Source organism: Melopsittacus undulatus, chromosome 3 (genome assembly GCF_012275295.1).
Source record: "Melopsittacus undulatus isolate bMelUnd1 chromosome 3, bMelUnd1.mat.Z, whole genome shotgun sequence".
Taxonomy (NCBI): domain Eukaryota; kingdom Metazoa; phylum Chordata; class Aves; order Psittaciformes; family Psittaculidae; genus Melopsittacus; species Melopsittacus undulatus.
In genome coordinates, this window is record NC_047529.1 from 636,893 (window position 1) to 649,124 (window position 12,232).

The 12,232-nt window shown below is 49.5% G+C and overlaps 1 protein-coding gene across 1 annotated transcript in view; it reads left to right on the plus strand.

The window, feature by feature from the left end:
• The first annotated feature begins 2,393 nt into the window (after positions 1-2,393).
• Positions 2,394-12,232, plus strand: part of KIZ (kizuna centrosomal protein) — a 44,224-nt gene continuing 34,385 nt past the window's right edge. The window contains exons 1-4 of the mRNA XM_031055019.2: positions 2,394-2,448; positions 7,305-7,367; positions 8,529-8,685; positions 11,877-11,969. Of these exons, the coding sequence (XP_030910879.1) occupies positions 7,318-7,367; positions 8,529-8,685; positions 11,877-11,969 (300 nt within the window). The 5' untranslated portion in view covers positions 2,394-2,448; positions 7,305-7,317. The remainder of the gene's footprint in view (positions 2,449-7,304; positions 7,368-8,528; positions 8,686-11,876; positions 11,970-12,232) is intronic.

The following is a 12,232-nucleotide window of genomic DNA, read 5'->3' on the forward strand; positions in this document are numbered from 1 at the left end:
GTCCTGGGTTGTGGAGTCAGGATCTGGGGAGAAAATGCCCAATATTAGGAATTTCAGCAAGCTCAGCCCATGTTTCATCTGCAGGGTCTTGTGAAGATGTGACCTTGTGGTGCAATGGAGGTCTCTGCAGCACGGCCTCACTTTTAGTGGACACAAGGCTGAGAACACACAGTGTGTCTTTAATTAGGAGAGAGTTTATATCAACTTGACCATAAAGGGCTCTTGGATCAGCAAAGCCTTTCCCTGGAGTAGGGAAGCTCTCCTGTGAGCTGGAGCCCCCAAACCTCATTGAGCCATTTATTCATCATGGGTACATGCAGGGTAAGCTGGGCAGCAGTGACAGAAGCTAATGTGGGGTCTGTGAAGTGCAGCTATGTCAGCCTAGAGCTGGGCTGGGGCAGCCTGGACAAGAGAAGGCTCCTGAAGGGGAGAGCTGAGAGCAGCTCCAGTGCCTAAAGGGGCTGCAGGAAAGCTGGAGAGGGGCTTGGGACAAGGGATGTAGGGACAGGCCAAGGGGAATGGCTTGAACCTGCCAGAACAGGGGAGCAATTATGATGAGCCTGTACTAATTGTGCACTGATTGCTGCTCCAATCATGCTTAAGCATTTCCCAGCTATGTGCAATTTTGCCTATTGATGCAGTGCCTCTCCTCATATTCAACCACTGGTGGTTTCCGAAGGTGCTCTTTTGGGGCGCTGGAATTTACTCACTGGTTTGGCAGCTTCCTCTCAAAGGGATCCCAGTTTTTTACCTGGAAATGAAACAAAAGCACTTTTATTCCCTGTTTCCTTTACCAGCAGGAGAATGAACACGGGGCTGGCCAGGGCTGACCCAGCAGCACGGCTCCTTCAGTGGAGCCTGGTGAGAGGGCACAGATGAGCTCTGCCCGCTGGAGCAGTGGGAGCTCAGGGGAGCAGGGATCGGGATCTCCTTGGGATGGCTGATTTCTGTGCAATGGGAAGAGGCTACTTGCACTTCTGGGTTGGTTTTGTCCTGAAAGCCACAGTGTGCAGCCAGCTCAGTGAAATCAGCTGCTAAAGGGGGTCCCTGTCACTGTAACTGCCCTGCAGCTCCGTTATCATGGGAACTGATGTCCCAGTGCCTCTCAAAGGCTCAGTTTCCCCTTTCTCCATGGCATGGAGATCACCCATGGCCTCACCTGGCTCTAGGCAGGCTGGGCTCTGTTCTGCAGGCAGGGCACCAGCCATTGTAACTGCAGTGACACCGAACAGAGCGCATTTTAAACCACTGACAGGTAACTCGGTGTCCTGTGTTCAGCAGTAGCAGTCATTTTTCTCCTTGGTAGCTGGTGCAGTGCTGTGGTTTGACTTTCAGGCTGGGAACGGTTGCTGATAGCAAAGTATGTTTTGAGTTACTGCTCAAGTGTTTGGTTTGTCCAAGGCCTTTTCTGAGCTCATGCTCTGCCAGGGAGGAGGGGAGGCCGGGAGGAAGCAGAGACAGGACACCTGACCCAGGTATCCATACCATAGCACATCATACCCAGGATGTAACCAGGAGAGACCCGGAAGGGCTGGAGCTCCAGAGGGATGGAGGAGGTATCGGTCGGTGTTCGGTCAGGCAGGGTGGGGTGAGTTATGGGTCGCTGGCTGGTGAGGTGTTGTATTCTCTTCACTTGTTATTTGCTGTATCATCATTATTTGCAGTAGTAGTAGCAGTAGTGATTTATGTTATACCTGAGTTATTAAACTGTGCTTATCTCAACCCGTGGGAGCTACATTCTTTGGATTCTCCTTCCTAACTCTCCGGGAGTTGAGGGAGTGAGGGGGGGAGTGAGTGAACGAGCTGTGCAGTTTGGGTTTAAACCACGACACTTGGGTACAGCAGCTGTAAAGCTGGCATTGCCCAGACCTACACCGCAGGTTTGGGATGCTCCGGTGGGAACCCCCTTACCTGTTACCTCCTGCTCCAGTGACGCTGCTGTTCCGTGCCCCGCATGTGTTCTAAACCATTAGAAATGCCTTAAAGGGTGAAACTGCCCCAGAGAGCGGCTCGGGCAGGCCCCTGAGGCAGCTCCATCTGCCCCGGAGCTGTCCCCATCTCCCCTTGGAGCTGTCCCCATCTCCCCCCGGAGCTGTCCCCATCTCCCCTTGGAGCTGTCCCCATCTCCCCCCGGAGCTGTCCCCATCTCCATCCGGGACAGTCCCCATCTCCATCCGGAGCTGTCCCCATCTCCATCCGGAGCTGTCCCCATCGGGCCCCGGTGCAGGCCTCGGCCCGAGCCTGCCGGTGCCCATGGCAACACGGGGCGGGGCTTCCGGGGCGGGCCGGGAGCGGTGCAGGCCGGGAGCGGCGTAAACAGCGGCATGAATGGCACCGGGGCCGGTGGGGAGGGGGGGTCCCCTATGGGGTCCCGTCTGCAGCTGCTCCTCCGCAGGTGAGGTACCGAGCGGCTCTCACCGGGCTCTGGTCCCAGCGGCTCCTCCGCAGGTGAGGCACCGAGCGGCCCACACCGGGCTCCGGTCCCAGCTCCTCCGCAGGTGAGGCTCCGAGCGGCCCGCACCGGGCCCCGGTCCCCGGCCCCTCCGGTCCCCGGCCCCTCCGGTCCCCGGCCCCTCCGGTCCCCGGCCCCTCCGGTCCCCGGCCCCTCCGGTCCCAGCGCCTCTGGTGAGCCTCGCCCGCCGCTGCTGTCCGGACCCCCCCGGTACCGCTGCTGCTGCGGGAGGAGGGGAGGGGGTTCCCGGTGCTCGTGGGGTGTTACCGGACGGGGCTGCCCCGGTCCCCCCTCTGTGCTCTCTGCTGTTGGTGTCGGGAGCAGGCCCAGCCAAGGCATCCATGGCACCTGGGCTGTGTTGTGTGCGGGTCCGGGGCTGAGCGCGGTGCTGGTGCCGTGGGGCAGGTTCACATGGGGCTAAGGAACAATTCCTGCCCCACAGGGTGCTCAGGCATTGGAACAGGCTGCCCAGGGCAGGGCTGCAGGCACCGGCCCTGCAAGGGTTCACAGCCCGTGGAGACGAGGCCTCAGTGCCATGGGTTAGGGGTGGCCTTGGCAGGGCTGGGAATGGTTGGACTGGGTGAGCTTGAAGGGATTTTCCAGCCTGGTTGGTGCTGTGAGGCCAGGAATGTGCTGCAGACCTCCCAGTGCCAGGCTGGTGTGCTCCGGAGCACTCCTGGCCATAGTCACACAATCACTTGTTACTTTAACCAACAGGCAAATCACAGCAGTGCTGGTGTCTCAGTGCAGGCCAGGTGAATGGATGCACACAGATGCTTCCTGTATAGGTGATGTTTCAATCCTCAATAGCTGTTCTTTGGGGTGTTTTCATTTATGGGTGCTGTGGCCTGGGGTATCTTGGTCCATCACACCATTAGCGATGCTCCTGGTCTGTTACTTGCTGTAGTAACCACAGTAGCTGGGGTCAGTCAGTGCTCTTGTTCCTGCCCAAGGAAGCCTCCCAAGGTCGCTGCCATCAGGAGCTGGTTGGTTGAGCAGTGCTGGGTTTCTGTCCAGCACAGAACACTTTGGTTTCTGGGCCTCATGTGTGCAGTGTTAGCAGATATAACAGTGCTGTGGCCACAGGAAGAGAACCGTGTGTGTAGATCAGTGCTTCTGCCAAGCTGCTGTGTGTGTCTTCACTGGTAACCTCTTCTGGTTTGGAGCTCCATGGGCAAACTGGTGTAACTTGCTGTTTAAAAGGCAGAGCAAGGATATCCAAAGTGTCTTGTGTTGTCTAGGAATTGCATGGAAAGGTGTGTTCCTTGATAGGGGAGACACTTTATCCAAATTGTGGCATTAGAAAATGGAGAGGGGAGGTTAAAATCTGTGTGTTTTACATCACGAGCTGCTTTAAGCTGTGTCTTTGTGAGCAGATATCACTTGTGTTGGAGTAGAGGTGTCTTGTGCTCCCAAGAGCTTGGTCTGCGTCAGGTTTGGTCACCTTTTGTAGCTTCTCTGTTGTCTGGGCTAGGGCTGAGCTGGCACTGCACAAATGGACTGTCCCTCTTCAGCTCCTCTGAAACCTCTGGGCACATAACACACAGAATCCCAAGGGTTGGAAGGGACCTCAAAGATCATGTAGTCCAACCCCCTGCAAGAGCAGGGTAACCTGGAGTACATCACACAGGAACTTGTCCAGGTGAGCCTTGAGTATCTCCAATGTAGGAGACTCCACAACTCCCCTGGGCAACCTGTTCCAGTGCTCTGTCACTCTCACAGTAAAGGAGTTCTTCCTGATGTTAACGTGGGACCTCCTGTGCTCCAGTTTACACCCATTGCCAGATACCAGCTCCTCTGCCCAGTTCAGTTGCACTTTAAGATTTGGGGGTTGTTTGTACTTGGTGTTGCTGTCAAACAGGAGTCCTTTTGAAGCCAGACACCAGCTGTATGCTGCTGTCACCTGGGATGGTGCTGCAGAGGCAGTTGCCTCTCCAGAAGTGACACCTTTTATCTCAACAACTTTTAAAAGTGTGAAATAGGACATCTTCAGTAAGTCACTGCAGCATTCCAGCTTCAGCATCCTGCACTGCTCCGATGCCTGTCTCCTGTTCCAAGACCTCAAATACTCAGGAGCTGTTCCACGCTGGGCTGTATCCTGGTCCTGGTCACAGTTGTACCTGAGCAAGAGGTTGAATGTGGTGGGGAAGTCCTCATGAGTGTTGCTTTTCCACCTCTTCTCATACATCTCTTCTTAAAACCTCTTTTATTCTTCTTAGTTCTTAAGAACCAAGTATTTTAGTTCTGAAGTGCTTGAGAAGTTAGCCACCCGATACAAGCTTCTGATGGTCAGCACAGGCTGCCTGGGAGCTTGTGATTTAAGGTACAGCTATGGGGTTTTTGCACATACTAGACTCCATTGGTCAGTTTTATTCCTCAATACTTGTCCTTTATCCAATCTAAATACAAAGTTACTGCATGCATAGGTCTGTGTGCAGGTCAGGGGTGTCTGTAGTGTGCAGAATGATAAAGAATTAGGTCCGAAGTGTCAAAGATAATAAGGGAAATGGGTTGAAGAGTTTACCTTGTGTTTTATACAGTCCTGACCCTGTTGTGATTACTCAGCACTTCATCTTTGGTGTTTGCCTTTGAGAAAGGCAGGGTTTGAGTGTGTGGGTGATGGAGTAAATGAATTAAGTAGCTAAGTGCTGTACTTAACACTGTGACTAACTTTGCAATCAGCTTTGCTTTTCAGACAGGGAGGGCAGGTGCTTCAGGCTAAGGGTGGTTTGCTGTAAACTGTACAAACACTGGGATGTCCTGGACAGAGGATGTAAACCAGGGAGGATTATTAGCTCCAGACATACCTGCTGGGGTCAGTTGTAAATGAAGGTGCTAAAGGGGCCCCTTCTATCCCAGGGGCCCAGTGTCTTGAGCAGGCTCTGATGGATGCAGCTCAGTGCTCAACAGTTGATTTAATGTCAGATTGGTGGAGAAAAACAAGCATGAAGAGAGTGTTTGTTACTGCTGTGGGAGGATTGCATTGTGCCCAAGTGCTGCACGATTTTCTGTGCACTTATCTCAACAGGGTATCATGACAGGAGTACTGTTATTCCTGCATTATGGATGCAGGACTGAAGCACAAAGATGAAGTCCTGGTATCTTGGAAATGCTGAGGCATCTTCACCCTGCTGGTGTAAATGGGAGGTGAGGGATCAACTATTGCTGCAGATCGATGCCTGGTGGAATGCCAGAGATTAGAGAGAGCTTGTGGCTGAGCAGGGAGGTGAGTTCTGCTCTCAAATCCCAACCTAATGCTCTTTCTCTATAGACTGGAGATTTGGGGCTGTTTGAAAACGAGCCACCTGGATCCTTAAACCCCTCATAGGTGTGTTATTTGTGCTCATCTAGGAAAAGAGGTTGATGAGCAACTGTTTGTGGGGTTTTAGTGCAGGTGTGTGAAGAGCTGACATAGTGGGGCAGAGAGCTTTGGGGATTCCTCGTGTAAAGGGAAGTGGTGCAGCAGAGTGACTGACACACAGAGCCTTGCCAGGACCTGGGCAAGCAAACCCACAAGCCAAGTCTGGATTGCCTGTGCTGCAGTGCTGGGGCAGAGCTGTGCTGCAGAGCACCACGAGCTGTGCACTCACCATTCCAGGTATCTGTAATGATGATGCTGAGAGGCATTTATCTGGTGTTGGGTTTGTATTGCTTTGCCTTGAGAAGACCTTGCTTGTGTGTTCATGTGCTGTCTAAATAGCTGTACCAGCCTAGTGAATGGGATGCTGAAAGCCCACGCTGGCAGAAAGGAAACTTTCAGGAGCTGAAGGATGGGATGTGCTATCCCTGGTATCAGAGGATGAGAAACAGGACTGGAGCCAATGGCTGTTCGTGTCCATGGGCTTTTGTGTCCGTCAGGATATCGGTGTTCTTCAGAGTCAGGAAAATTACTTCTAGAAGTGTAAAAACAAGATCTCAAAATCTGCCTTTACTTGCCTGTCTGTCATGTCAAAGGAAATTGAAAGGATGAGATCCCAGATGAAGCGTGGCTTTTAAATTGCATACATGACACGAAACCCTAATCTTGTTTCAGCCAGTGGCAGGATCAGATGGCCAAAATGGATGCCTTGATCTCGGAGGAAGCAGCAGGAGGGGTCTCTTCTCCTACTTCCCTCTGTGGGGCAGTGGGAGGAGGTGGATGTGTGGGGCTCAGACTGTGTGCGGGTCCTTAGGCTAATAACAATTTGATCTTATGTTTCAATTAACAGCTTAGGGCATTGCTTTGATTGCTGCAGGGTTTGGAATGTGAAGCTTCTGTCTTAGCAATTGTTTTAATGTAGAAACATGAAACTAAACCCACGTTAAAACAAAACCCATAAACCACTCGGGGCATGGTTGCTCATCTTCAGGTGTAGTTTGTAATTACTGACTAGTCCCAGCTTTACTCCTCTTCCTCACAATAGATGCTCTTTGGAATAGGTTGTCTATGGAAGTCTATGGAGGTTGTCCTTGAGCAGCCTGGTCATCCCCATGGGCCTTGTGTTGCTTTGGGCAGATACAGATGGCACATGGCATTTGCTCAACCACAGATACTTGTGGTGGTTACTTCTGCCTGTTCCCCTCCTGTAAGTTCTGGCAGGTTATGCTAGTAGATGTACTTGAGTTTAATGCACAGATATGAAATGGGTGCTTGATTTTAAGTGCAAGTTGTTAGGTGGAACACTTGGGTAGCACATTGAGTCTGTAAGCTGGGAAAGAGTTGGGACTTCTTGGAAGCCTATTTTAATGTGTTGATGCCTTCCCATGACATGTTCTGGGAGGTGTGCTCTGTACAATGCTTTGTTTCCTGCATTTGTCAAGTATAAGTTGTGAAACAGTTTTCTCTTACTGGATGTTGTTTGTTTTCTTCCAGTGAAGCTGAAAGAATGGAATTACAAAGAAAACTGATGGACTACAGGAGGTCGGATGCATACCTGTAAGCCTATTCAGAAGCTTCTTATAGGTTATTTTACTTAGGAAAACTTGGGTATCATGGAATCCTTTCAGAATGTTATCTTGAAGGGTTATTCTTAAATTGAACTTAAATTCATATGTTAAGTATAATGTAAGGTTCTTGTCTCTAAGTTACTAATGAAATAACTTCAGCAATAACAGAACTGCCTTATTCTATTAATGCTACAATATGATTATATTGGTAGTAACCAACGAGAAATTGGTTTGTGCAACTTATAGAATCACTGTAGCATAGTTTGTGCTACAGAGTCCTGGGATCCTATGGTCTGAAAGCCTCAGGAAATCCTAGAGGATATTCCAGGGTCTGGTCCTGCTCCTTGGATTTCTGCATTATCTGTTAATGTAAACTGTATGTACAGTCTGTACCAAACCCCACCAAATCCTAAGCAATAAACCAAAGGGGAAATAAGCCACAAACCAAAACTCACAGCAACAAAAGAGGGCTGGAAAGTGCCTCAGTCACTGTTTCATTCCTCTCCTCAAATGGGTTTTGTCAAGTTCTTGAGGCACCTTTTCCGTCTTGGCTCGAGGGACTGAGGGCTGGTGCAGTACTGGCCAGGCTGCTTGTGTGGCTGTGCTGTGAGCAGGTAAGGAAGGAGGCCTGGCTGGGAGTGCATGTCTGTTTTGGGTGGATGAGAGCTGGTTTAGATGGGTTTTCAGCTGGATGACTCCTGCTCTGACCTGGCCACATGGCAGGTAGCATTGGCACAGAAAAGCTGGGAGTGAGAGGTCCCTTTGGTGGCAGTGTGGATTTAGATTGGCTTAAAGCAGTTGTGTAAGCTTAGCCCTGATGTTACAGTTGGGCTTCCAGAACACGTTCTTCTAAATGCAATTTTCATTTTGATTTCATGAAATAAGTGACTAAACTGTAATCCATTTAAACCAAATGTGCAAGAGTTTATGAATGTACTTTACCAGTTTGAACACCAAGCCCCTGTTCAAAGCTGAAGTTACATAGCAGATGTCCTGTCAGTTGTATAAGGCTTTGGATGGCTGTGCAGAAAACGGTGTCTTGCTTTATGGGGGCAGCTCCTACATAAGAGTTAGTCCTTATGTGTCTGGGGAAACGGGTCTGGCTTTGGGTTATTTTCATACTCAAGTACAGTTTATTTTTCCTCTGTAGAATGAAGCTAAAATACATGAAGCTGAAAAACTACTTGAGAGAAGTACAGGAACGCCAGGAAAGAGCTCGTCTGCGGAACCAGGCCCTGCTGGAGGAGCTGGACCAGTTTGAGGCTCGAATGAAAGCTTCAAGCTTGGAGATGACTCAGAAGATGGAAGTAACTTTCTATAAGACCTAATGTGTTAGTGTTTACTGCTCTTACAGGGTAGCTAAATAGGTTTTGTCTGAGCATTATACACATGAAGCCTGCAGATGTTAGTGATGCCTCATTGTTCTGGAGTGCTTAAAGGAGTGATGTTGGGGATTTGAAATGAGCCCAAACTGCTGATATGTGCTGCTGCAGAGGTTGTCAGCAACACTTCACACAGCGCAGTGCAGTCTGCTGAGTGAGCCTCTTTGGAAGCAAGGGAGAACAGAGGTCACAAAGATGTGGCAATGTGTTTGGAGCCTTAGTGATAGTAAATCAGCGTTGTCTAGGTTAGGACAAAAAGACTTGAGTTGTAATAGTTTCATAAAGGCTTTGTTATAAAACTTTACTCACAAATATCAAATACATTTCATGGCAGTTGTTTCAGGATGTATTTCTAATGTAGGTGGTTTGAACACCCTGAGCAGCCAGAGTTAGTCCTGGTCCTACTTCTCGCTGATGCCAATAATACATGGAGTTTTTTGGGAGGTGAGATCTGGGAGGTAAATGTGTTTACACCTGCTGGAGAGGAGCAGCAGCACCTTCAGGAGGGGTGTGTTTGTCCCTTGGCCATTCCCATTCTAACTTGCCAGAAGAGAGGAGGGAAGGAAACAAATCAGCTGTGGGATTTTAGGCCCCTGTGATGTGGTACTGACATAGCCCCTACTTTGTGTGGCTGTCTAGAACTCAGCTGGGATTGGGTTTTCTTTCTCTGGAATGCTGTTTGAATTAGGATGGAAGCAGTGTTCTCAGGGTGAGATGTTCTCCCTCTCTTCTGTTCAGGGACAGGCACAGCTTGATCTGAAACGGTAAAACTTAGACTGTGATTAGAAGATCTTAGAACATCTTAGAAGGATGTGTCTTAAGAGGAGGAAAGAATCGGACTGCAATGTAAAACCAGGGGATCAGAAGGGGAGAAAGTGTGATGTAGAAGTTAGAAATCAAGCAAGCAAACCTTACTTTAAAGTATGTTTTGGACCTATTCTCTTAATATGCTCTGGAAACACCACACCAGGAAGTGTTGCTGGAGCTTAGTCTGAGTAGGGATGGAAGCACCAAAGTGCTTTATTTTATGTGGTGTGCTTTTCCTATGCTCTGGTTTGGCTCTCACTAACTGCATCACTGTAAAGGGCAGTTTTTATGTCAGAAAAGTTCCTTTCTTTCAGCAGTTAAATGTGCAGCCTGAGGTGTGAGCCTTGGTCCTGTCTAAAAATCATCAGTGCTTTTAACTATGGATGTTCATGCAGCATGTGGTCCCTTTTGAATCCTCAGCAGCTGTTTGGCACATCACTATAATGTGACAACAAGCCTCATACAATTTGTACTGTGGCTAAAACAAACCCAGACGTTGGGGGTTTGATGCTAGCTGTTGACTGAGGCTCCCTCTGAAATGCTGGGAGGTTTGCAGGGACATCTCCCATGTGGGAGGTGCTGTCCTTGACTTCGGTGGGGGTTGTTGGCTCACCCACTGCCTTTGGAAGTCAGGAATCTCCCTGGGAAAGAAGCCGATCTCTTGGGGCAGCAGTTCATATCCATGCTGACAAACCAGTGGCCTGGTGAGCACCCCATGGCTGCACACCCCTGTTAACCAATGCCTGGCACAGCTAGAGCCCAGCAGTGCCTGGTGATGCTCTTAAGCCTGGTGGAGCTGGTGATGCTCACAGAGCCCCTTTTCCTTGGTTACTGGTAGATGAGAGACGGTCCCCAGAGGGATGTGTGGTTTCCTCCCTTATCTTTCCTGCTTTCCCTCAAAGCTGAGCAGGACGGGGATGCTCTGATGCAGTTTTACTCTCGGGTTTATGGATGATCTTTTTCCTGAGCAGCCCTAACACCCCAGTTTGAGTAGTGGTAGGTTGTAATGTACCGGCTGAGCCGCGGTTGTGCCATGGGTTGATCCGGGTGTGGGGTTCCATTCACTGCTTCCATTTTGGTGTTCCTGTGCCATCCATTTTATTTTTGCCAGCTTAGACTCCTCGTTCTGAGCTTCACAAAGCCCAGGTTCCATAGCCTCTGCATCACGGTTCTGAAGAGCCACTTGTCATGGATTGCATGAGAATTATGGAGCCTGTAATCACTGAATCCATTCTGGAAGTGCACAGAAGGAAATTATCACTGTTCTCTCTTTTCCTCGAGAGAAAATGCCCTTTAGGAGTGCATTCATAACCGTGCACCTTTCATTGTGGCTGTGACAGAACTTCCTTTGTTTCTGAAATACCCACTTTTCCCCAGTGTTTGTGTCTGCAGTTTGTTTGGTCACTTGTGTGAGTACAAGTAAATTCACATCAGCTTTCAGGGCCAGGCCAGCAGGTACATGGCAGTTTGCTCTGGGCATCTTTATGATGAGGTTAGGCTCTGTTTCCTGAGCTCATGTTTGCAGCTTTCTGTTACCTGGGCTATAGCAGAGTCACTGAACGCGCCACTGGAGCGGAGAGCAGGGCTGGTGATGTTAATTGTTTCCGAGCCCTATTTCCATGCATATTACCTGGTGCAGAATAGGTCCTGAAGTGCTTTTATTCAGGGCCGATGTAAGTTGTTATTGGGGTTTACAATTACTAACAAACAGGATTAATTATAGGTGCTGCCTGTGCTTGGCTTTTAAGCAGTAGTCCCACAATGAGCACGTTACGTCTGGTCAATTAAACAGTGGAGTGGAGGTGAGGACGGTGTGTGTGGTTGGTTGTACTGCACCACAGCAAGTTGCTTTTCATGCTGGGTTGTTCTCTAACATCTGCCATGTGTTTTTCCGTCAGTGAGTTGTAAGCAGATGTGTGTAAAACAAAACCAAACTCTAAAGCTCCCTTCATCCCGAGGCAGCAGAGTCGTTGTCTGGATACAGCAGGAATAATGTGGCATTGCAGATGCTTGTTGGGATGAAATAAATTGGAGTCAACAAGTTATTCCTATTTTTAGGATTCAAAATTATGTGGATGAATAAATGTGGGTTAAAAACCTGCAGAAGATTGTGTACAGGCAGCATCAGTTGTGCTGGGGAGCAGGAAAAGGAGGACAAAATGGGATTTCTGGCTTCTTAAACATAGCCAAAGCGCTGCCAGGACACTGTATTCAGAGACACAGTTTGCAAAGTAACATTTTGATTGATGATGCTTTGGGGTTTTTGGTTTTGGCCTTTAATTTTATGTAATGGATTTGTTCCCATTTAGGCATCGTACAGAAGAGAAGTTAAACGTGCGTTATTGCTTGGAGGGAGTGACTTGGCAGCCAGAGATGACCAGGAATGGGACCGCATGGAGCAGGTAACGGGAAGGAGGGGGTAATGTGTTTTGTGACCCTGATGTGCTGCTGTGCAAGGAGCAGGCAGGGCCCTGCAGGCTTTGCTGGGCAGTTGTGCTGCAGCATGTGTAGTGTGGAACATGGTTTAGTGCTGGCTGAAGCAGAAGAACCTGGGCAGAAAGTGCGGATTATTGCAGCCAGAGAACAGGAATTAGAGGAGGGGGAGCTCTGAGTGCTTGTATCCATCTTCATGTGGGGTTTTGTGCTGAGCAGTGTGGAAATGGTC